This window comes from Vulpes lagopus, chromosome 21 (genome assembly GCF_018345385.1).
Source record: "Vulpes lagopus strain Blue_001 chromosome 21, ASM1834538v1, whole genome shotgun sequence".
Taxonomy (NCBI): Eukaryota; Metazoa; Chordata; class Mammalia; order Carnivora; family Canidae; genus Vulpes; species Vulpes lagopus.
Genome location: NC_054844.1, coordinates 922,976 through 949,774, shown reverse-complemented (window position 1 = coordinate 949,774; position 26,799 = coordinate 922,976). Strand labels below are relative to the sequence as shown.

General features: G+C 38.8%; 2 protein-coding genes across 4 annotated transcripts in view; one reads left to right on the top strand and one right to left on the bottom strand.

Annotated features, from left to right (window-relative positions):
- LOC121479965 (cat eye syndrome critical region protein 2) overlaps positions 1-26,799 on the top strand; it is a 170,910-nt gene that overhangs the window by 16,052 nt on the left and 128,059 nt on the right. The gene's annotated exons all lie outside the window — the stretch shown is intronic.
- On the bottom strand, positions 15,453-17,107 carry LOC121479966 (ubiquitin-conjugating enzyme E2 N-like). The gene has a single exon (XM_041736135.1). The coding sequence runs from the start codon at positions 16,610-16,612 to the stop codon at positions 16,157-16,159; it is 456 nt and encodes a 151-aa protein (XP_041592069.1). The 5' UTR covers positions 16,613-17,107; the 3' UTR covers positions 15,453-16,156.

The window sequence follows — 26,799 nt, the reverse complement described above, 5'->3', positions numbered from 1 at the left end:
ATGTATCTTTTGGCCATTTGTGTGTCTTTGGAAAGATCTCTACTGACCTCCTCTGCCCACTTTTATTTATTTATTTATTTTGCTATTGAGTGGTATTTTTCTATTTAATTCCCCTATGAGGTAGACATCACCTTTTTTTTTTTTTTTTTTAAGACATCACCTTTTATCTCAGCCTGTAGATGAAGAATTTTAGGCACACAGAGGTGAAGTGATTTGCCCAGTCACATAACCAGCAGGTGGCAGAATCCAGACCTGAACCCAGAACGTTTGACTTCAGTAAAATGCCAAGACCTTTATTAGTGAAGGAAATGAGTGGTAGTGTTGATGAGGAAAATTGGTAGTCAGAGCAGGTTCTTTAGAGGCCTGTTAGGAGGTGGGTGAAAATAAATTCTTGTTAATATCATGGCATTAAAAAGGAGTCTTGAGCAAAAATGTAAGAGCATAGAGTTTGGAAAAATGACACTTAAAATTTTTATTTATTTTTTAAGTAATCCCTATACCCACCATGGGCCTCGAACTCACAACCCTGAGGTCAAGAGTCACATATTCTACCTTCTCAGCCTACCAGGTACCTCAGGGAAAAAGACATTTTAGATGTGAGAGAAATCAGTTTTTCTCTTAATACTCAAAATATGTGCACAGTGTGTCACTATCTGTTAAGAATTATTTTTGTTATTTTCCTATTCTCCTGTAACAGCTGGCTGGCACTTTTAAAACATTTATTTAATTTTTAAATAACGTTGAACTTCTAGGAAAGCTGTAAGACTTGTACAGAGAGGGGATCTCTGGGTGGCTCAGTGGTTTGGCACCTGCCTTCAGTCCAGGGCGTGATCCTGGAGTCCCGGGATTGAATTCCACATCAGGTTCCCTGCGTGGAGCCTGCTTCTCCCTATGCCTGTCCTGTGTCTCTGTCTCTGTCTCTCATGAATAAATAAATAAAATCTTAAAAAAAAAAAAAAAGACTTGTACAAAGAATTCCTGAGCCACTTCACCTAGGTTCCCCATTTGCTTTATTATCATATCTTCTCCCCACCATTCCTCCTCTGTCCATTATCCATTCATCCATCCATCCATCCACTATTTCTAGCTATATAATTTTCCTCCTTCACTTTCCAAGAGTCATTGATACCCCTTTATCTCTCTCACATAACCATAGTACAGTTATCAAAATTAGGAAGTTAATAGTAAGATTGGTAGATAATACATCAGATATTACCAACCTACCCAATAACATCAATATATATAATGTATATATTACTATACATTTTTAATATAGTATTACTTTAGAAATTCTTTTTGTGATTCAGGTTTTTGATCTAAGATCATGCATTACATTCAGTTATTGTTCTTTAGGCTACTTTAATCTGGAATGTTTTTTAAGTTTGTCTTTCATGACCTTGACCTTTTGGAAAGAGTACATTTTACTGATTGTTGCTCAATTTGGGTTCATTGAATGTACCCTCATTATTAGGTTGAGGTGTACTGTATTTTTGGCAGGAATGCTAAAGAAGTGGTGCGGTGTCCTTTGTGTATCATCTCAGGAGTTACGGTGATGCCAGTTGGTCCCAATTTGATCACTTGGCTTAAGATGGTATCTGCCAGGTCTTAACCACTGTGGAGCTACTGTTTTTCCCTTAATTACATATCTAGTGGGGGAATACAATGGAAACATTCTCATCAGAATTTCACCCATTAGTAGTTTTATTTTTTTAAAAAAGTATTTATTTATTCATGAGAGACCCACAGAGAGAGGGGCAGAGACACAGGCAGAGGGAGAAGCAGGCTCCTTGAAGAGAGCCCAATGTGGGACCTGATCCCAGGATCCCAGGATCACGCCCTGAGCAGAAGGCAGATAACCAACCACTGAGTACCCAGGCATCCCGTCAATTTAGATTATGAATTATGATAATATAACTGAGAATCATTTGGGAGAAAGGAACTAAGGATGTTTTTGTGACTTCCTTCCTTCCTTCTTTTTCTTTTTTTTTTTCTTTTTTCTTTTTTCTTTTTCTTTCAAAAGAGAGAGAGAAAGAAAAAAAACGCATGTGGGGGAAGGGGAGAGGCACAGGGAGAAGGGAGAGAGACTCTTAAGCTGGCTCTACAGACCCAGCACAGAGCCAGATGCTAGGCTGGATCTCACATTACTGAGATCATGACCTGAGGAAAAATCAAGAGTCCGAGGCTTAACCAACTGAGCCACCCAGGTAGGTGCCTCTTCCCATGTTTATTTTAAAATCAAATTAAAGTTAGACACCCAGGCAGAGGGAGAAGCAGGCTCCATGCAGGGAGCCCGACGTGGGACTCGATCCCTGGTCTCTAGGATCACATCCTGGGCTGAAGGTGGCACTAAACCGCTGAGCCACCTGGGCTGCCCTAGTGTAAGTTTTTTCAAGGCTTATCTGTGTTGTAGTGAGTATCAGTACTTTATTCTTTTTTATAGCTGAATAAAAAATTCCATTGTATGGAGATAATATATTTTATTTATCTGTTGGGTATTTAGGTTATTTCTACTTCTTGGCAGTTATGAATATGCTGCTATGAACAGTGGTATACAAGTTTTTGTGTTGTCATATGTCTTCGTTTTTCTTGGGTATATACCAGGAGTGGAGTTGCTGGGTCATATGGTAAACATATTTGATCATTTGAGAAACTGCCTGTTTACCGAAGAGGCTGCATCATTTTCTTTTCCCACCAGCAATATATGAAGATTCTAATATCTCCACATCCTTGCCAACACTTTTTATCTTGTTATTTGACTCTAGTCTACATCTGGTTGGTATGAAGTAGTATCTCAGTATGGTCTTGAATTGCATTTTCCTCTTGACTAATGCTGTTGACTATCATTTGCTTATTGGCCATTTTTATATCTTTATAAAAAGATATAAAGATCTAAAAAGATCATTTTTATATCTTTCTTGGAGAAATATCAATTCAGATCCTTTACCCATTTTGTTTATTTTTATTTTTATTTATTTATTTTTTAAGATTTCATTTATTCATGAGAGACAGAGAGAGAGACAGGCAGAGGGAGAAGCAGGCTTCACAGAGGGAGCCTGACCTGGGACTCGATCCCAGGTCTCCAGGATCAGGCCCTGGGCTGAAGGCAGCACTAAACCCCTGAGCCACCCCGGGCTGCCCCTTTACCCATTTTAAAATTGGGTTGTTGGGCACCTGAGTGGCACAGTCGGTTAAACGTCTTGACTCTTGATTTCAGCTCAGGTCTTTCTCTCAGAGTCATGAAGTGAAGCTCCATGTTAGGCTCCCAGCTCCTTCCTTCCTTCCTTCCTTCCTTCCTCCCTCCCTCCCTCGTTTTCCTTTTCCTTTTCCTTTTCCTTTTCCTTTTCCTTTTCCTTTTCCTTTTCCTTTTCCTTTTCCTTTTCAAAGGTAAGCTCTCTCTACTGACATGGGGCTGGAACTCCTGAACCCAAGATCAAAAGTTAAATACTCTGCTGACTGAGTCAGCCAGGGGCCCTGAGAATTATAATAACTTCTTAATATATCTTAAATAGAAGTTCCTTATCAGTTTTATGAGATGCAAATATTTTCTCCCATTCTGGGGGTTGCCTTTTCACTTTCTTGACGATGTCCTTTGAAGAACAAAAGTTTGAAATTTATTTTTTCTTTTATTGCTCATGCTGTTGGTGTCATATCTAAGAATCCTTTGCCAAATCCAAGGTCATGAACATTTACCTCTATGCTTCTTCTAAGAGTTTTAATAATCTATGGTATATAGTATTTAGGTCTTTGATCCACTTTGTATTACTTTTTATATGTGATATGAGGTTAAGGGTCCCACTTCATTCTTTCTCATATGGCTATCCAGTTGTCCCAGCACAATTTGTTGAAAAGACTGTTCTTTCCCTGTGGAGTTGCCTTAGCACCCTTGTTGAGAATAAGTTGACCATGGGTATGTAGGTTTATTTCTAAACTCTTAATTGTGTTTCATTGAACTGTCTGTCCTTGTGCCCATTCTGCATTGTCTTAATTCATGATGCTTTGTAATGAGTTGAAATCTGGAGCTGTGAGTCCCCTTCCTTTATTCTATCTCAGGATTCTTTTGGCTATGCTTGGGTCCCTTTAGAATCAAGTTATCAGTTTTTACCAAGAAATCAACTAGGGTAGGGATATCAGAGTCAGATACCTATGCTTTGAATCTGTAGATCAATTTGCGGGATACTACTATTTTAACAAAAATTTTTTTAAAGATTTATTTATTCATGACAGACATTAAGAGAGAGGGGGGGAGGGGCAGAGGCAGATACACGGGCCCAGGGAGAAGCAGGCTCCATGCTGGGAGCCGGAGGAGGGACTGGATCCCAGGACTCCAGGATCACGCCCTGGGCCAAAGGCAGGCGTCAAACCACTGAGCCACCCAGGGATCCCCCTATTTTAACAATATTAAGTCTACTAATCCTTGAACATGAGATGCTTTCCCTTTTATTTATATATTTAATTTATTTGACCAATGTTTTGTAATTTTCCAAATATAAATTCTGTGCTTCTTCGTTAAAAATATTTCGAAATATTTTGGGTTTTTTTGATGTTATTGTGAATGGGATTGTTTTATATGCAGATTGGTCATTTACAAATTTTTTGAATAAATCTTATAAATACAATAAATACAATGAAGGGCATCCTCTACAAGTGTCTAGTTTGAGGTTGGATAAATGCATCCACGCTTGTGGCTACCATTTCAGTCAAGATGCAGAACTTTTTTTTTTCTTTTTGAGATTTTATTAATTTATTCATGAGAGAGGCAGAGACATAGGCAGAGAGAGAAGCAGGCTCCCTGTGGGGGAACCCTATGTGGGACTTGATCCCAGGATTGAATCTCACAGCCTGAGCCAAACGCAGATGCTCAACCACCTAGGAGTCCCAAGATGCAGAACATTTTTATCTCCAGAGTTTTTTCTCACAGCCCTTGGCAATTGACCCCCACCTCTACTCTGGTGTCAGAAAATTGCTGATCTGCTTTCTGTTACTATAGATTATTTTGCCTTTCTAGAATTTCATATAATCATACAGTTTGTGTTCTCTTATATCTAACTTCTTTTAGTCAGCATAATGATTTTAAGATACAGCCAATTGTGTGTATCAGTGGTTAATTTTTTTTTTAGTGGTTAATTTTTAAAATTGCTTAAATAATATTCTGTCATGTGGCTGAATCTCAGTTTATCCATTTTCTTACTGATGGACATTTGGGTTGTTTCCAGGTTTTGGCAATTGTGAATAAAAGTGCTCACTATATTCACATATATGACTTTGTGTGGACATGTTTTTAATTCTCTGGAGTAAATACTTAGCAATAGAATTTATGGAGCATATATAAGTATACATTTAAGTTTATTAAAAAAACATTATTTTCCAAACAAATTGCCTTTTTTATTATTTTGATTGATGTATAGTTTAGGTATATTAAAATCCTCCTCCCTCCACATTTGTGCACATTTCTGTGATTTTTCATAGTTGTATAACCACTACCACAATCTGTGTGTAGAACAGCCACATCACTGACAAAATTTACCTTATATTCCCTTATAATTAATCCTTTCCTCTAGTCCTTGGCGATCACATATTTGTTTTCTAGCCCTACAATTTGGCTCTGTTATATAAGTGATATGCTACAGTCTGTTGAAGCTGGTGTCTTTTACTTGGCATGCTGTGTTTGAGATCCATCCACATTGTTGTATGTTATCAGCACTTCATTCCTTTTTATTGCCAAATAATATTCCATTTCAAGGAGATAAACCAGTTTATTCATTCTCCAGTGGAAGAATGTTTGAATTGATTCTAGTTTTGGTGATCATGAATAAAGTTGCGTAAGCATTCACATATATAGATGTGAATATCTAGGAATAGGATTGTTGAGTCATATGGTAAGTATATACCTTCTGAAAACACTTTTGTAGTTCTGGTATGCCCACCAGTGCTGTGTTTCAGTTCCTCTGTATCCAGTGTTTGTTACTGTCAGTGTTGTTTAATCCAACTTAATAGGTGTGATGATACCTCATTGTGGTTTGATTTTTTTTTTTTTTAACATTTAGCTAATGACTAATTATACTGAGTATCTTTTCATCTGCTTATTTGCCACACAAATAGTTGGCCAAGTATCTTTTAAAATCTTGTGCAGATTTTAAAAATCGAGTTATTCTCTTTTTTTTTTTTTTTAATTTTTATTTATTTATGATAGTCACAGACAGAGAGAGAGGCAGAGACACAGGCAGAGGGAGAAGCAGGCTCCGTGCACCGGGAGCCTGATGTGGGATTCGATCCCGGGTCTCCAGGATCGCGCCCTGGGCCAAAGGCAAGCGCCAAACCACTGCGCCACCCAGGGATCCCGAGTTATTCTCTTAATAGTGAGTTTTGATAGTGTTTCATGTATTTTCAGTATGTTCTTTTTTAAAATTATTTTTATTATTGGAGCATAGTTGGCCTACAATATTAAATTAGCTTCACAGTATGTACACAACATACTGATTTGATAGTTTTGTACATTATTCAGTGCTCCTCACTATTAAGTGTAGTCACCATAAAACCGTATTACAATATTTTGAGTATATTCACCGTGCTGTACTTTCCTTTTTTTTTTTTATGGTGAAAAAATTTATATTTAGATTTATAGCCGGCTGGACTCAGTTTAGATGATCCCAATTTTGTTGGCAACATCCAGAGCATCATAGTCAGGAGCCAGTCGAACATATGCTTTCTTCTCTCCGTCAGGCCTGATCAAGGTGTTGACCTTGGCCACATCAATGTCATAGAGCTTCTTCACAGCCTGTTTGATCTGGTGCTTATTGGCCTTGACATCCACAATGAACACAAGTGTGTTGTTGTCTTCTGTTTTCTTCATGGCTGACTCAATAGTTAAGGGGAACTTGATGATGGCATAGTGATCAAGCTTGTTTCTCCTGGGGGCACTCTTTCGAGGATATTTGGGCTGCCTTCCGAGACGCAGGGTCTTGGGTCGTCGGAATGTAGGTGAGGTGCGGATCTTCTTTTTTTTGTGACTGTGCACGCCTTTCAGCACCGCTTTCTTAGCTCTCCAAGCCTTTGCTTTGGCTTCGGCTTTGGGAGGGGCAGGGGCTTCCTTCTGCTGGCGCCATCTTCGTGAAAGGGCTGTACTGTACTTTCCATCCTTGTGACTTACACTTCTTAATTCCTTTTACCTATTTTGCCCATCCCCCAACCCCTCTAGCAATATAAGTTCTTTATCAGATAGAAATTTAGCAAATATTTTCTCCCAGTCTGTGGCTTGTGTTTTCATTCTCTTAAGAGTGTTTTTTGAAGAACAGAAAATTTTTAAAATTGAGAAGTCCTATTTGTCCAGTTTTTCCTTTTTGGTTTATGCCTTTGGCATTGTTTTAAGAAATCTTTGTCTAGGGATGCCTGGGTGGCTCAGAGGTTGAGCGTCTGCCTTCAGCTCAGGGTTGATCCCAGGGCCAGGGATCGAGTCCTGCAGTGGGCTCCCTGCAAGGAGTCTGCTTCTCCCTCTGCCTGTGTTTCTGCCTCTCTCTCTCTGTGTCTCATGAATAAAGAAATTTAAAAAACTTTGTCTAACCAAAGATTGCAATAGTCTGTCTCTCTGGGGGCATTTGGTTGGCTTAGTTAGTGGAGCATGGGACTCTTGATGTTGGGGTTGTAGATTTGAGCCCTGTGTTGGGTATAGAGATTACTTAAGAAAATCTTTAAAATAAATAAATAAAACCACAAATGTCTCTCTCCTTTCTTCGGCCTGTATATGAAACTGTAATTAATAAAAAAAATTCAATTAAGAGAGACTGGGGGTGCCTGGGTAGGTCAGTTAAGTGTCTTGCCTTCAGCTCAGGTCATGGTCTCAGGGTCCTGGGATAGAGTCCCATATCGGGCTCCTTGCTCAGTGAGGAGCTTGCTTTTCCCTCTGCCCCTACTTGGGCACACATGCTCGCTCTTTGTGTCTTTGTGTCTCTCTCAAATAAATAAGTAAATAAATAATTTTTTTTTAAAGTTTTCAGAGCTAGAAAATACTTCAGTAATCATTTCTCATCTAAGGTGATGCAGACCAAGCAAATTTGGATTAAGTAACTTGCCAAGTTTATTTGGCTAGTTAATGGCAGAAGTGGATGAAAAGACTAGGCCTTTTCCACTGTCCAGGTAGTTTATGTTCTGCCGCCTTGTAACCACGTGCACAGAATATAGAAGAGAAGCAGAAGCTCGAAGCTGACCATCAGTAGTAGCAAGCGGAGGCCTTGCAGCCTTAGAGAGCTCCTGCTATGGAGAGTAGCAGGCTGTGGGCTTCCCTGGCTTACAATGCTTTATCTTTACTTCATTGTGTGACTCAGGGTTTTTGCAATGTATAGATTGAACACTTGATCTAAAGCTGTTTAGGGTGTGCCTAAATTATATTTTAAAAATTTGTTAAGTGGAGAAGAGGAACTAATCAATTACTTTGGTACTTCATAGACTGATCATTTGATTATATGAATCTATCTTTTATACTAGTTTTTATTTTACTTAAAGGTTTCAAACCTACAGAAAATTTGAAAGCATAGTACAAGTATAGTCATTTGACTATATTAGTTTATCTTCCCTTTATATACATATACACATACACAGTTGTATATAAACATACATTTTTGTCCTTCACGCATCATGACATTTTACTCTTAAATACTTGAGTGTATGTTACTTAAGAACAACATAAAAATAACATCATTTGTACAACCATACCATTAATGCTTCTAAAGAAATGGAAAAGTTTCATAATTTTATATTAGTTTTTTAAAAAGTTTATTAGTTTTACAGTATTATCTAATAATATTTCCATATTTAATCTAATATTTGGATCTCCCATCCTTGTGTCACAAAAAATGTCTTTCATCATTATATATATATTATTTATATATATATTTAAAGATCTTATTTATTCATTCATTCATGAGAGACACAGAGAGGGGCAGAGACACAGGCAGGGGGAGAAGCAGGCTCCATGCAGGGAGCCCTATGTAGGACTCGATCCCAGGACTCCGGGATCACACTCTGAGCCAAAGGCAGGTGCTAAACTGCTGAACCACCCAGGGATCCCCCAACCATTTTGGAAAATTCTATATCCGCATCATCTTGTCGATCACTCACCATATTTCAGTTGCTTATACTAGAACACTGGGTCAGTCTGCATTTATACTTTTAGGTTCTGTGTTTAAGAACAAACATCTGGGGCAAGATGGCTGGTTCAGGTGGTAGAGCATATGATTCTTGATCTTGAGATCATGATGAGTTTGAGCCCCACATTGAGTGTAGAGCTTACTTAGGGGGGGGGCAAAAAAAAAAGGACACCTGGGTGGCTCAGCAGTTGAGCACCTGCCTTTGGCTCAGTGTGTGATCCCGGGGTCTGGGATCCAGTCTTGCATGCGACTCCCGTACAGGGAGGCTACCTCTCCCTCTGCCTATGTCTCTGCCTCTCTCTGTATCTCTCATGAATAAATAAATACAATCTTAAAAAAATCTATTACTGCTTCTAGTTAGGTCATGCTCATTTACATTTTGAAAAAAAATTACATATTTCATTTTATGTCTCCCTTTGATTACAGTTGGAGTAGTATATTGATTATATTTACAGATGGAGGAAGGTTTTATTACCTATGTATTTCACATCAGGATAATAAAGAGGGGGGGTGTTACGTAATTTACATTATAAAGAAGGGAACATTTGGTCTGATAAGATTGAAGAATCACTGGTCTGTTGTGAGTCCCAGGATCCTGGCTTGGTGACTGCCTAGATGTTGTTACTCTTCATTGAAATGGGGTAAATGGAAAGAAGATTGAGTCTGGGGTGAAGGTAGTGTAAAGTGTGAGACATGTTAGTTTGAGGTTTAGGTGGGACATGAAAGTAATATGAATGGGGATCTGGAATTCAGGAGAGAGTTCTTGGCTGGGGAAAAGTAACAGTTAACATTGATTGAGAATGGTTAACATTTATTGAAAGTGATGTGGTTAAGAATACAGAATGTAGAAGCTAACTGGGTTTCCTGTTGCTAGACTCCTTACGTGTGTATTTTATAGGATACTTAATGCTCTTATATCCAGTTTTCTCATCTTTATAAAGGGGATGAAAGTACATACTCATTGAGTTAATGTGAGAATTAAATGCTGTAAAACATGAAACGCCCATATATAGTGCTGACCTAAAAGTTGTACTCAAATTAGCCTTATTTACAAAACATTGAGTAAGCGTCACCAAGCAATATTTTAATGAGAAAAGTTGGGCTTTGGGAAATTTAATACAGATTTGGGAGTCATAAATAATGTAGTATAGTAAATAAAAACCCTAAATCGGATAGGATGGAATCAGATGCCATCAGACTGTTCTCCATCTGTGATCCTTCGACTCGCAGCCTCAGCAGCATCTGTGAACTTGTTAAAAGTGCAGAATCTCAGACCTCATCCTTGATGTGCAGAATCAGACCCTGCATTTAAACAAAAGTTTCCAGGTGACTTCTGTGCACATGAAAGTATGAGAGGCGCAGTGCTCAGAAATCTGAGCTGGTCAAGTTCAGAAAACAGGGAGGCCTATTTAAATGGTGTATCAAAAGACTCAGCAGGTAGAAAACCAGGTTTGGATCCTGGGCCTCTCAGTTTTAGCTTTCTGATCTTGGCGGATCCCTTTCTTGCTATGAAACTCAGTTTTCTCATTTGAAGCAAGCTGTCATTTAGCTCTAACATTTTATGGTTCTAAGACCCTAGACTTCCACTGACAAGGTATTTCTGAAGGATGCTTAGGGTTTGGATTGTGGAGGTAAATGGTGATTTGAGGTAGGAGGATCAACATAAGTATATTTGTGAATGAGTATACCATGAGTGGAAAATTGTGGATTTTACTAAAATAGATGAATTTTCATATAGTCATCCTTTCTGAATTTCCAGTGTTTGAATTAAGAGAACATTTCTTCAGAAATTTTAAAATTTAAGAAATACATTTTTTAGCATGTCTTTAAATTTGAGGCTCCGCATTTAATGCTGGCATGCTAATGCTCATGTGGCAATTATTTTTTCTTTTTTTTAAAAAAATTTATTTTTTTATTTTTTTATTTATGATAGTCACAGAGAGAGAGAGAGAGAGAGAGGCAGCGACACGGGCAGAGGGAGAAGCAGGCTCCATGCAGGGAGCCCGACGTGGGACTCGATCCTGGGTCTCCAGGATCACACCCTGGGCTGAAGGCAGGTGCTAAACCGCTGAACCACCCAGGGATCCCGGTTTCCATGTTTGTATGAACTTCCTCATTTTCCTTTAAACTTCCAGAAGGCATTAACAATGTCTGCAATTTCATAGTACATTCAGGGATGACGTCTAAAATAAACACATTTTAGTGTGACTTGGGTATCAGATGTTTCATTTACGTAATTTTCTATAAAAATTTATTATCTTTGGAGATGAAAAAAATCCAGATCTTTTCCCCTTGAATGCAGTTTCAAAGTAATCCTTAGGGTTACCCTTAATTTTTATGTCAAACTCAGGTTGAGTGACTGAGGAAGAGGGGTTTGTATATAATAAAAGTAAAGAAAGGGGTGTGGGAAGTGGAGAACTTTAGGACAGGTAACCATTATTGAGGTGTGGTGGAGTAGGTAAGTAGTAATAGTGTCTGATGGACAGTAACATGGAAAGTAACTTAGTGGTATTGAAGTTTATGGGGCCCTGGGGAGCTGTATGAAGTAAAAGTAGCTAGAGACTACAGGCATACCTTGTTTTATTGCACTTTGTAGATCCTGTGTTTCTTACAAATTGAAGGTTTGTGGTAAAGTAAGGCCACTCCATTTTTCCAGCATCATTTGCTCACTTTGTGTCTTTTTGTCATATTTTGGTAATTCTTGCAATATTTTAAACTCTTTCATTAGTTTATTTGTTATGGTGATCTGTGATCTTAGATGTTGCTTCTGTAATTGTCTTGGGGTTCTGTGAACTGTGCCTGTATAAGATGGCAGACTTATTTTTTTTTAAGATTATTTATTTGACAGAGAGAGTGCACACATGCGTGCACAAGTGGGCAGAAAGGCAGAGGGTGAAGAGAGAAGCAAACTCCTCGCTGAACAGGGAGCCTGACATGGTTCCCAATCCCAGGACCCTGGGACCATGACCCAAGCTAAAGGCAGATGCCCAGCTGACTAAGCCAGCCAGGTGCCCCTAAGGTGGCAACTTTTTTTTTTTTTTTTAATTCATAGAGACAGAGAGAGAGAGAGAGGCAGAGACACAGGCAGAGGGAGAAGCAGGCATCATACAGAGAGCCTGACGTGGGACTCGATCCAGGGTCTCCAGGATCACGCCCTGGGCTGCAGGCGGTGCTAAACCGCTGCACCACTGGGGCTGCCCTAAGGTGGTAAACTTAATGGATAAATGTGTGGGTTCTGCTGCATCACCGACTGGTTGTTTCCTCATCTCTACCTCCAGGCCTTCCTATTCCATGAAATACAACTATATATATATATATATATATATATATATATATATATATATATATATATATATAATTTTTAAAAAAGATTTTATTTATTCATGAGACACACACAGAGGGAGGCAGAGAGATAGAGGAAGAAGCAGGCTCCTTGCAGGGAGCCTGATGTGGGACTTGAATCCTGGACCAGGATCATGCCCTGAGCCAGAGGCAAATGCTGAACCACTATGCCACCCAGGTGTCCCAAGATACAACAATATTAAAGTTAGGCCAATTAATAACCCTAGAGCAGCCTTTAAGGTTTCAAGTGAAAGGAAGAAAGAGTCCCACGTCTCTCACTTTAAAACAAAAGCTAGAAATGATTAAGCTTAGTAAGGAAAGGTATGTTGAAAGCTAAGATAAACTGAAAACTGTTTCTTGTACAAAACAGTCAAGTTGTAAATGCAAAGGAAATGTTTTGAGGGAAAATAAAAGTGCTACTCCAGTGAATAGGAAAGCAGAACAGTCCCGTTGGTGATATGGAGAACATTTTAGTTGTTTCAGTCCTCTGGTTAGAGGATCAAACCAGCCACAACATTCCCTTGAGCCAAGGCCTAATCCTGGGCAGTGCCCTAACCTTTCAGTTCTGTGTAAAGGCTGAGAGAGATGAGGAAGCTGCAGAAGAGTTTGAAGCTAGCACAGGTTGTTTTATGAAGTTTAAGGAAAGAAGCTGCCTGCATAGTACAAAAATGCAAGGTAGAGGAGCAATTGCTGATGTAAAAGCTGCAGCAAGTTATCCAGCTGAGATTATTAATAAGTGAGGCTACCTTAACAAGAGAATAACAGCTTTTCAGTGCATCTTCTGTTGGAAGAAGATGCCATCTAGGACTTTCATAGCTGGAGAGGAGGAGTCAATCAGGCCTGAAAAGGAAGCTTCTGAGGAAAGGCAGGCTGACTCTCCTGTTAGGGGCTAATGCAGCTGTCGACTTTGTTTTGAAGCCAGTGCTCATTTACCATCCCGAGAAAGTCCCAGGCCCCTTAAGAACTATGTTAAATCTCTTCTACCTGTGCTCTGTAATTAGACCAACAAAGCCTGGATGACAGCACATCTGTTTACAATATGGTTTAAATATTTTAAACCCACAGTTGAGATCTGCTCAGAAAAACAAAAGATTCCTTTCAAAATTGGCTGCTCAGTGAGTTAAGAGCTTTGATGGAGTGTCCTTTTCCTGCCTGGTAACACAAGGTCTATTCTGCAGCCTGTGGTTAGAGAAGCATTTCAACTTTTAAGTCGTCTTATTTAAGAAATAACACTTTATAAGGCTACAGCTGCTATAAATAGCGGTTTCTTTCATGCATCTGGACAAAGTAAGTTTGAAAACCTTCTGGAAAGGATTCACCATTCTAGATGCCATTTAAAACATCTGTGCTTTATGGGAAGAGGTCTAAATAACCTGAACAGGAGTTTGGAAGAAGTTTCCAGTCTTGGCATGGATGACTTTGAGTGTTCAGGACTTCAGTGGAGGAAGAGCTGCAGATGTGGTGGAAAGAGCAGGAGAATTATAATTAGAAGTAGAGCCTGAAGATATGATTGAATTGCTACAATCTCATGATAAAACTGGAATGGATAAGGAGTTGCTTCTTACAGAGGAGTAAAGAAAGTGGTTTCTTAAGATGGGATCTACTCCGGGTGAAGATGCAGTGAAGATTGTTGAAATGACAGTATAAACTTAGTTGATAATGCGCAGGATTTATTTTTGAAGTTCTGTGGGTAAAATGCTATCAAACAGCATCTCAAGCTACAAAGAAATAAGTTTGTTAAGGAAGAGTCATTCAGTTTGGCATACTTCACTGTTGTCTAATGAATTGCCACAGCCACCTCAACCTTCAGCCACCACCCTGATCAGTCAGCAGCCCGATCAACATGGAGGCAAGACCCTCCACCAGCAAAAAGATAACTTGCTGAAATCTCGGATGATGGTTAGCATAAAATAAGCAATAAAATAAATAGTAATTAATAAAATATTTTTAAATTATGTTGTGTACATTGTTTTTTAAGATGTGATATTATTGTATACTTAATAGACTTAATAGATATTATTGTATACTTAATAGGGTATAGCATAAACATAACTTTTTTATGCACCTGGAAATCAAAAAGTTCCTTTGACTCACTTTATTGGGATACATGCATTATTGTGATAGCCTGGGATTGAACCTGCCGTGTCTTCGAGGTATGCCTGTTCCAACTCCCAACTCCTTTTTTTTTATTCTCTAGGATAGAAAGCTACATTCTGATTGCTGCGCTGGCTGCCATTTTCTTTTCTCCTGGGATTAGATGCATAAAGAAAGACAGTAAATCTGGGAAGACCAGAGATAGCAAAGGGGTTGTTCTAAAGGCAGATGATAGGGAGAGGAAGTTTGTTCTGTAAATAACGAGCTTACCTGTGTAATTATAATCTGTGTCATTACCTGTGTAATTATTAATCACGAGCTAGGAGTTAAAACCTTCTGGGGGGGTGGTGCTTGGGTGGTTCAGTTGGTTAAGCATCCAACTCTTGGTTTTTGGCTCAGATCATGGTCTCAAGATCCTTGATCAGTCAAACCCCAGGTTGGGCTCCTTACTGGACGTGGAACCTGTTTACGGTTCTCCTCCCCCTTCTTCTGCCCCCCATTGTGCGTGTGTGTGCACGTGCGTACTCTTTCTAATAAATAAATCTATAAAAAAAATAAGACCCTCATCTTCTCTAAACAACATATATTCTGGAGGAAGGAAAGAGTGGATTACAGAAATTGGCAGTTAAAGAGATTTTGTTGATGGATTAGTTAATTTCTCCATACCACTGCTTGAGATTGGAAGATTAGAAGAGTATTTTATCAATTTTCTTTTAAAACTTTATTGATGGATGTATAATTGATATACAATAAACTGCATGTATATACACCTATATGTACAATTTGATAAGTTTTGGCCTCTGTAGACACTTGTACATCATCATCGCAATCAAAAGAGTGAACATACCCATGATCCCCAAGAGTTCCTTGTAATCCTTTTTTTTTTTTAGAATAACAAAAAATATTTTACTAAAACATAAGATTTACAGAAGTTTCCAGACAAGCCATACAAAATGGTCACAAGCTTTTTCTTGAAGGAAGGATTCTACTCTTGACAGCAAAGTCACAGTGTTATTAGTGAGGGCTGTAATGTTTGTTTAATGTTCCCATTTTGGTTCAAATAATCAAGCTAGTCCATCTACAGCGTCTAAATAAAGTTAGACTTGGCTAGAGAAGCATATTCTAAAGAACTGGTTAGCTGCTTTTAACCGATGCAATTAGATCACCATAAAAGGGGGGAAAGGAGCCCATAAAATTAAAATAAAACTACCTCTCCTCCTCAAAAATAATAATAAAGAAAAACACCCACACCCCTGCAGCTAACCCTGACAACTACCTTCATTCACAGTGCTTTATACTTAAACCATGATGGGGGAAATGAATAAAAGCAGAGAGGGGCCACTGCTTTTAAACGTTTCACAACAATCCAGATGGTACTTCTAGCCTCTGCTCATGCTTTACAACAGTGAATCAGGACAAGACATAGATCTGCTAATGTGCATTTAATCACCAAAGGACTGAAGATGTCTGGGCTTTTATTCTGTAATGTTCCTAAGACTGTGTCCATTAAATGCAAACAAAAAAGGAAGAAGTCTTGGCAGAACAGGAGAAGTGATGCACACTTGATGATCAGATCGATTTTAAATATTATTCATGGCATATAGCCTAGTCCATGCTCTAGCTGTTTCTATGGCTTGGGCTTTGTTGGTCTTCCACTGCTCTGCTACATCATTTGCTAACGGATCATCTGGATTGGGAGCACTTAACAAAGCCTGGATCGATAGCAGAACTGTGCAGACCTGCAGTGGGGACCACTTATCTTTCAAAATATCTAAACATATTCTTCCCAACTTGTCTACATTAGGATGATAAATTTTGGTCATGAAACGTACTTTAGGGCCTGCCATCGGGTATTCTTCTGGAAGGAATAGTTCCAGTTTAAAAGTCCCTCCCTCAAAGGGGGAATCCTGGGGGCCAGCAATGACCACATGAAAATAATGGGCGTTGCTCTCATCTGGTTCTGCTTTAATGCCAGGAACTGGTTCTGCCAGCAAGCGCTGGGTCTCCTTGATAATCCTGCGGGGCAGCCCGGCCATCTTGTCAGATCCCGAGTTCGGCCTCAGCTCTCGACCCTGGCTCCGCTCGCCTCACGCACGAGTGGCCCTTGTAATCCTTTGTAATCTTTACTTATCTTTACTACTGCCCTTTTCCCAGGTAACACTCTGTTTTCTGCCACTGTATGTTAGTTTGCATTTCCCAAAGTTTGATATAAATGGAATCATGCAGTATGTACTTTTTGGGGGGATTGCTCTACATCCACTCCGCATAATTAGTTTGAGATTTGATTCATTCATGTTGTAGAATGTGTCAATAGTTCATTTCTTTATATTGCTGATTATTGTTCCACTTTGTGGATGTACCATAATTTGCTTATCCAGTTCATCTATTAATGAACATTTATGTGCCGTTCTTTGGATAAGTGCTTTCATTTTTCTTGAGTAAATACTTAGAAGTAGAATGGTTAGATTGTATGGTAGGTCAACTTTTAACTTAAAAAAGAAAACTTAGGGATCCCTGGGTGGCGCAGCGGTTTAGCGCCTGCCTTTGGCCCAGGGCGCGATCCTGAAGACCCGGGATCGAATCCCACGTCGGGCTCCCGGTGCATGGAGCCTGCTTCTCCCTCTTCCTGTGTCTCTGCCTCTCTCTCTCTCTGTGTGACTATCATAAATAAATAAAAATTTATTTGGGATCCCTGGGTGGCGCAGCGGTTTGGCGCCTGCCTTTGGCCCAGGGCGCGATCCTGGAGACCCAGGATCGAATCCCACATCAGGCTCCCGGTGCATGGAGCCTGCTTCTCCCTCCGCCTGTGTCTCTGCCCCTCTCTCTCTCTCTGTAACTATCATAAATAAATAAAAAATTAAAAAAAAAAAAAAAGAAAACTTAATTTTAGAATCATTTTAGATTTACAGAAAAGTTGTAATGACAATACAGAGAGTTCATGTGAATTAGGGGGTCAGCAAACTTCTCCTGTAAAGAACTGGGTAGAAAATATTTCAGGCTTGTGAACCAGGTGATCTTTCTTGAAGTACTCAGTTCCATCAATGTAGCCATAGATACTGAGTAAATGAATGAGCATTGCTGTGTTCCAGTAAAAAAAAATTTTTTTAAAGATTTTATTTATTTATCCATGAGAGACACAGAAAGAGAGAGGCAGAGACACAGGCAGAGGGAGAAGCAGGCTCCATGCAGGGAGCCCGATGTGGGACTTGATCCTGGAACTCCAGGATCACACCCTGGGCCCAAGGCAGGAGCTAAACCGCTGAGCCACCCAGGGATCCCCCAGTAAAATTTTATTTATAGGGACGTCTGGGTGGCTCAGCGGTTGAGCGTCTGCCTTCGGCCCAGGGCGTGATCCTAGAGTACTGGGATGGAGTCCCACATTGGGCTCCCTGTGTGGAACCTGCTTCTCTCTTCTGCCTGTGTCTCTGCCTCTGTGTGTGTGTGTCTCTCATGAGTAAATAAATAGATAAAATTTTTAAAAACACTTTTATTTATAAAAACAGTTGGCAGATTGAATTTGGCCTGTGGTCTATAGCTTGCTGACTCCTGCTGTATACCCTTTACCCAGCTTCCCTAAAGTCTAATCTTATACAGCCATGGCACATTTGTCAAGACTAAGCTATTAATTTTATTACAATATTATTAACTACAAACTTTATTTGGACACCAAACTTTATTCAGACACCAGCAGTTTTCCCCTAGTGTCTTTTTGTTTCAGGTTTAAATCCTGCATGCCACATCACATTTAGTTATTATTTCCGCTTATTAGTCTGTTATTGTCATCAGTATAGACTCATGGGTGTTCCATTTAGTCTGTGGGTTTTAATCTAATACTTTTTTTTTTTCTTGCTCAAATTGTTCTTGATTTTGCCATTGGGATTTTTTTTTTTTAGGTCGACTCCTATGTTTAAACATGCCTTCATTTATTGTTTTTTTGAATACTTTCTGGCTGAACAGCATTCTATTGTATGGATCCATTTTATCAGATGGTGGGCATTTGGGTTGTTTCTACTTTTTGGCTGTTATGAATAATAGCTGTATTTGCTAATAAGTATTTGCGTGGTCATGTATTTTCTTTGGGTTATGTACCTAGGAGTAGGATTGGAGTTATGTTTAACTTTTTAAATAAACTGCCAAACTTGTTTACCAAAGTGGCTGTACCAGTTTATCTCAACAGAAATGTATAAGAGTTCCAGTGTCTCCACATTATCATCAGTACTTGTCATTGTCATTTTAGGTATGAAGTTGTATTTCATTGTGGCTTTGATTTATATCTCTCTAATGCTAATGATGTCCAGCAACTTTTTATGTATTTGATAGCTAATCACATATTTTTGTGGAATTTCTAAGCTCCCTTGCCCATTTAGAAAACTGGATAGTTTATTAAGTTACTTATATATTATGGATATAAGTCCCTCAGAAATACAATTTTTATATACATTTTTTTCTCCGCCTGTAGGTTTTCTTTTCAGAATTTTAAGTTTTGAAAAAAAAAGAATTTTAAGTTTTGATGACTTCTAATTTATCAATTTATTCTTTTATAGTTGTGCTTTTATTATCATATCTAAGACATCGTCATTACTCAGAGTCACAAAGGTTTTCTCATATATTTCCTTTTAGAAGTTTTATTGTTTTAGGTTTTATTTTTAGGTCTGTGAACCATTTCGAGTCGATATTTTGCATATGGTGTGAGATTTTGATCAAAGTTTCTGGGTTTAGGGGTGCCTGGATGGCTCAGTGGGTTAAATATCTATCTGCCTTTGGCTCAGCAGGGAGTCTGCTTCTCCCTTCCCTTGCTCTTTTGCTCTCACTCACTTTTCCTCCCCTGTCCTCCTAGTAAATAAAATCTTTAATTTTTTTTTTAAAAGTCTTAAAATTTTTGGTTTTAGGAGAGGTTTTTATTATTATTATTATTATTATTATTATTATTATTATTATTATTTTGCATGTTTTCTAACACTATTTGTTGAATAGGCCATCCTTTACCTGCTGAATTGTCTATGTACTTTTGTCAAAGATCAGTCACCTGTATGTGTGTGTGTGTGTATAAACTAATTTCTGGACTGTTCATGTTATTTTCATTTTCTTTCTTTTTTTTTTTAGATTTTTAAAAAATTTATTTATTCATGAGAGACACAGAAAGAGAGGCAGAAACACAGGCAGAGGGAGAAGCAGGCTCAATGCAGGGAACCCGATATGGTACTCAATGCTGGGCTGAAGGCAGCGCTCAACCGCTGAAAGTTTAAGGTTATTTTCAATTTATTTGTAGGCCTATACAACATTGTTTGTAGCTTTGTAATAAACTATAATAACTGTAGTAGCTTTGTAATAAGTCTTAACTAATGTTAGTAATTTTTACTCTGCTGTTCATTTTCAGTGGTTTTGGTTATTTTATTTTTAAAGATTTTATTTATTTATTTGAATGAGAGAGAGAGAGAGACAGACAGAGGGAGAGGGAGAAGCTGCTCCATGCAGGGAGCCTGATGTGGGATTTGATCCTGGGTCTCCAGGATCATGCCCTGGCCTGAAAGCAGTGCTAAACTGCTGAGCCACACAGGATGCCCAAAGATTTTATTTACTTGTGGGAGACACAGAGAGAAGCAAGCAGGCTCCATGCAGGGGATGCTCAATGCGGGACCCAGTGGTGGGACTCAATCTCGGGACCCCGGGATCATGCCCTGAGCCAAAGGCAGGCGCTCAACTGCTGAGCCACCAGGAATCCCTTGTTTTGGTTATTTTATATTTTTTGCATTTATATATAAATTTGAGAGTTAGTTTATCAGTTTCTATTAAAAAAGCCTGCCTTGATTTTGATTGGGATTGTGTTGAATGTATATATCAATTGTGGAAAGTGAACGCAGTAGTAGTATTTATAATCTTCTGGCCCATGAAAATGTATCTCTCTCCATTTGTTTAGGTTTTCTTTAATTTCTCACAGAAAAGCAGTATTTTTCATTGTTTAGGTCTCTTTTGTCTTTTGGTAGGTTTATTGTGAAGCATTTCATACGTTTTTATGTTTTTGTACATTTTTCAAAATTCTGTTTGTTCTTTGCTAGTGTATAAGAATACGGTTGAGTTTTGTATATTGGTTTTATATTCTGGAACCTTTTTTTTTTTTTTTTTTTTTAAAGATTTTCAAGTAATCTCTCCACCAAATATGGAGCTTGAACTTAAAAACCCAAGATCATTAGGTGCACACTCCAGCAACTCAGCCAGTCAGGCACTCCCAGTATTCTGTAATCTTTCCAAACTCATCTCTTTTAGCAGCTTTTTTTACATAGGTGATCATTATTACCCGTGAATAGGACACTTTGCTTCTTTTTGCCGTTCTGGATACCTCATTTCTTTTTCTTGCCATATTGCACTGTCTAGAACTTCCCATAAAATGTCTAACAGAAGTGGCCAGAGCAGACAACCGTGTCTTATTCCTCACTCTAGGGAAAAACATTCTGGTTTTCATTGTTTCCCTTGTGATTTCTCCTGTATCTGTGGGTTACTTAGAAGTATGTTATTTAGTTTTCAGATATTTGAGGTTTTTTTCCCAGTACTTTCTGTTGATGTCTGATTTAATTCCAGTTTGGTCAGACAAGATAACTTTATATGACTAGCATCCTTTTTAAATTCATGGAGATTTGTTTTAATGGCCCAGAATCTGGTTTCTCTTATTAAATGTTCTATGTGCACTTGAGAAGAATGTGTATTCTATTTTTGATTGGAGTGCTTTATAATGTCAATACAGGAACTTTTAAAATCTTTGAGTACAAAGGGTGAAATACAAAATGGGTTCATTTCCCTTTCCCCAAATTCATGGCATGAGTGTTTGGAGATACTGTCAGCTCTGTCTTTTAGTTGCAGAGCCGTTTCCTGATTGGAATGACAGCTTTGAACTGGAAGACATTATTTCATTAGAGTACTAATCATTCATAGAGATTACCCAATTGACTACTTAATAATTAAATGAAGTTGCTTGTAATTCTTTGAGCATACATGGAACCAATTAAATTAACCCTTTATTGCCCATAAACCTCTGGGGTATTCTATGAAAGTTGAGAAACTTAAAATCTTTGAAAACTCTGTTAAGATGAAGAAGCAGATGTTTCAGTCAAGTTCAGGAGAGGTAACTTATTTATTTAATAGGCATATTAAATACAAATGGACAAAAATGTAGGTTCAGAAACTATAGTCCTCTGACAACTTGAGCATTCATTTATTAACAGTGTTCTTGGCTCTTAAGGGAAAAGCTTTTATACCAGTACTTCTTTTGGATAGAAATTTGAGGTGAATCCTCATCAAAGCCAGGCTTACTGTCCTTGAGATTTCAGTGTAAAGACATTTCCTTGGTCATTTCATCATATGCTTGCAACAGTCTGGTAAGACCCAGAGTAAGGTTGGTAAAAGAGAAGTCTGCTGCATTGGATTATAAATAGATGATGAACAAACTATGGACTAGAATTGCAAAATTGGAAGAGACTTTGAATAAGATAACACCTTTCAACCTCATTTTACAGATGTGCAATTGATGGTTGGGGAAATTAAGATACAAAAAAGTTAAGCAGTTGTCTAACAGTGATTCCCAACAAGGGATTCTTTACCCCTCAGAGGACTAAGGCAGTATCTGGAGACATTTTTAGTTGTCACAAGTTGGCAGGGAGGCCACTGGTATCCAGTGGGTACAAGCCAGTGATATTGTCAAATATCCTTTAATGCGTAGGACAGCTCCCCAGAACAAAATAATCCTCTACCTCAAAATACCAATATTGCCAGACTTAAACTAATTCACTTTATTTTGAGGGTTTTTTAGAAAAGTATTTATTAATATATATCAGAGAGACAGACAGCATGAGCAAGAGGGGCAGAGGGAGAGGGAAAGAATCTCAGGCAGACTCCATGCTGAGCACAGAGTCCAACCTGGGGCTCCATCCCAGGACCCTGAAATCATGACCTGAGCCGAAACCAAAAGTCGAACACCCAACCAACCGTTCACCCAGGCACCCCTATTTTGAGTTTTGATTAGAACGTGGACCTACAAAACTCTGCTTTAATGACTTATGCAATCTTGTCATCACATTTGCTCTCTTTAAGTTTACTTTTAAAATGGAGGTATCCTCTCCTGACACCAGCTCAATTTTTGATTTCCCAGATCTAATTCCAATGTGGCAGAGGGGTTGTCTGAGAATTCAACCCAATTCTGACACTCTCTACCTGGAGATGGCATCAGATCACAGGTTAAGAGCTCAGTCCTATAAGACTCCTCCCCATCTTCTGCTTCATATGCCAGTTGTGAGCCCCAGGCTGTTACCTTGTGCCTCTGACCTGGCTATGGGTTGGAGTTTCCAACAACTTCCACCTTGGACTTCAGATGCCGGTTGCAAGTCCAGGTTGTTATCTCTACTTCTTACCAACTGGCTGTACACCAGAGGTTCCCAGGATCTTCTCTCCTTAGGTTCTGTTCATGTGTTAGAGCAGCTCATAGAACTCAGGGTAACACATTGACCGGTTTATTAAACGATATGTTAAAGGATACAGATCACTGCAAAGTTGGAGAGATACATAAGGCAAGGTATAAGGAAACAGGCACAGAGCTTCTATACTTTATCCGGTCATGCCATGTTCCCCACATCTCCAGGTGTTCACCAGTCTGGAAGCTCTGAACCCAGTCATTTTCGTTTTTTTGTTTTGTTTATTTTTTTAGAGAGTGCACACTAGTGGGGAAGGGGAGAGAGAATCCCAAGCAGGCTTGATGTGGCGCTAGTTCTCACAACCTTTAGGTCATGACCTGAGCCGAAATCAAAGAATCTGCCCCTTAAATGATTAAGCCATCCAGGCACCCCTGAACCCAGTCCTTTTGGATTTTAAATGGAAGCTTCATTGCTTGGTCATGATTGGCCATTGTTTGATTCAGTCTGAGCCCCTTTCCCTTTCCTGGAGGTGGGGGCTGGGGTGGGGCTGAAAGTTGCAGTCTCTTCATCACATGATTTTGCCTCCTGGCAGGGAGTTCCTGCCCTTGGGTGGAGTCCAAAAGTCACCTTCATTAGTAACAAGACACCCATGCCACCTTATTGGATCGAAGCTTTTCAGGAACTGTGGATGAAGAGCAGACATATCTGAAAAATATATTTTTGTTATCTGAATAACCAAATACATGTTACTTATAAATCATTATATAGTGAGGTAAAATTAACCCAATAACCATTTTAAAATGTACAACTAAATGGCATTTAGTAATTTTAATATGTTGTTCATCTGTCATCTCTGTCTAGTTCCAAGACATTTTTATCACTGCAAAAGGAAACTCTATACCCATTAAAAGGTCACTTTTCATTTCCTCCTGCCCCCAGCCTCTGGCAACCACCACTACTTTGTTTTCTGTCTTTATAGGTTCTAAGTTACTTTTATGTTTGCTTTTTTAATGATGCTTTGGAAAGAACACTGGACAAGAAATCAAGAACTGGACTTCATTTTCCAGCTTCCCTGTTTTTCCTCTTATCTATGTGATTTGGGCAAGTCATTCATTTGTCTTAAGCCTTAATTTACCTCTTTATGTGACAGCTGTCAAAGTAGCCAGAATGACATTCTTTTTCCTTTTAAAAGATTTTATTTATTTATTTATTTGTTTGTTTGACAGAGAGAGTGAGCGAGCTTGTGCACAAGCAGGATGAGTAGCAGGGAGAGGGAGAAGCAGGTGTCCCACCAAGCCAGGAACCCAATGCTGAGGCTCAATCAATCCCAGGACCTTGGGATCATGACCTGAGTCACAAAGGCAGATACTTAACTGATTAAACCACCCAGGTGCCCCTGCCATTCTTCTTCTGTCTTCGTCTTCGTCGTCGTCTTCTTTTTTTTTTAAGATTTTATTTATTCATGAGGACACACATAGACAAACACAAAGACATAGAGGGAGAAGAGGCTTCCAGCAAGGAACCCGATGTGGGACTCCATCCCAGGACCCCAGGATCACAACCTGAGCGAAGGCAGACGCTCAACTGCTGAGCCACCTAGGTGTCCCCCCAGGATGCTTCTGAGCCATCTTTTTCAGGTACTTGAATTAAGTGTCCTGGATTCATATGCTTGGAATTAGAAACCAATTTCAATTTCAGCTTTAACAAAGTTATTAAGGAGATAAAGACACCTCAAATTTGAATTCACCCAGGGCACCTGGGTGGCTCAGTTGGTTAAGTGTCTGTTTTAAGCTCAGGTCATGATCCCTGAGTCCCACATTGGGTTCCATGCTCAATGAGGAGCCTGCTTCTTCCTCTCCCTCTGGTGCCCCCCAGCTTGTGCTCACTTTCTCTTCTCTGTCAAATAAATAAAATCTTTAAAAAAATTTTAAATTCATCCAATTATTAAATATATTTTGGGTTACCTGATTTAGCACCTAACTTCTATTGCTTTTCAATATGAAAAATCAAAATCAAATATATTTTGTATTTTCATTCCTACTTAAAATCCTCCAGTAGCTTCATGCATTTATAATAAATTCTAAATTCCTTACCATTGCTTAGTAAATTCCCTGAAAAAGTTTTCTTCATTCACAGCCTTGCCTTGAACTGTTTCTCTCTAGCACTTGGTCTAGTCACATCAGCTTTTTTTCTCATAAAAGCTCTGATCTCCTTCGGGCCTTGCAGCAGCTGTCTCCTCTATCCTGAAGGCATGGAAGAACATGGCCTGTTACTAGTGTTCAAGTCTTAGCTCAGATGTCATCTCACTGAAACCTTCCATGGTCATCTTACCTATCTATGGCTTGTTTTGGAAATTTAAAGTAAATTTTAAAAAGATTTTATTTATTTATTCATGAGGTATAGAGAGAGACACAGGCAGAGGAAGAAGAATCAGGCTCCAGGCAGGGAGCAGGACCCTGGGATCATGATCTGAGCCAAAGGCAGATGCTCACCAACTGAGCCACCCAGGTGCTCTAAAGTAAACATTATAGAGAGAAGAATTCCCATCACTGAGCTTTGGTAATTGTTAACATTCTGTTGATTGTGATCACTGGTTTAAAGTAGTTACCCCTATATCTCCTCTTGTCATTCTGTCGTATTGCTCTTTACAATTTTCTTTTTTTGCAGTTGTTTTTGTATACTTCCTTGACTGTTTCCCCCCTAAGACTGAGTGTTCATTTGGACAAGGATGTGGTCTATCCTATTCACTCTCGATCCCCCAAGACATGAAATTGTGCATATAGTAAGTGCTCAGTAAATATTCATGGAATGAATGAATGAAATAAAGTTTCCTAAAAGCAGGGACTGTATTATGCATTTTTGTAATTTTAACTGTGCCTAGTAAAGAGCTTATTTACATATAGTAGACATTGAGTAAGTATGTAAATGTTTTTCTAAGCTATTGTTCCCCTTTAATGACAATAGTCTGCAGGATTTCTCTAATGCAAGGGAGAAGAGTGTAGTTTTGTTTACTTTGTGATTATGTAATGAGAATAGGTTTCTTATTGACTGGAGACTTTCTTCCCTTTCCCGGTTCACTTGGTTTTTAAATCTTCCTTGTTTGCTCGTAGGTAATTTGTAACACATTCTGAAAGCCAACATTTGTCTTTCCTTTTCCTGATCTATTGTTTCTAGAGCTTCAGAAAGTAAGAGCTAGAAAGAATGTGAGCGATAATTAAGTTTGGACTCAGTTTACAGATGAGGACATTGCCCAAGGTTATACAATAAGTTAGTGGATTGAGTTGGGGTTAGATCCAAGATCACCAAGCCTAGCATTAAATAGTAGGGTGAGCCTTGAACATTTTCTCATTGTTTTGTGTTTATGAGTTCTGTTTTATCATAGGCACAAAGTAATATTTTTGGTTTAAGAGAATAGTGTGAAGGTATTGCTTTGAGGGTTACTTTAATATTCTCTTTTTACAGGATGATAGGCACTGAGGAGGGCACTTGATGGGATGAGCACTGGGTGTTAAACTATATGTTGGCAAATCAAACTTCAACAATAAAAAAATACATATATAAATTTTAAAAATATTCTCTTTCTATCTGCCTTATGAGAAGAGACACCTGGAAGGCAGATCTGGATTCCTTGTGCAATGGGTATACAATAAGAATCAGGGACAGGACACATGAGATGGAGAGGATTAACAGAAGGCTACAGATGGTGGCTTTGTACTTTGGAACGAGGCCATCAGTTCCTGGTGCCCAATCCAGTGTGAAAGATCCATCTGGGCCTCCCTTGAGTACAAGAATGTGATGTAATGGACTTAGATTATAAAATCTGG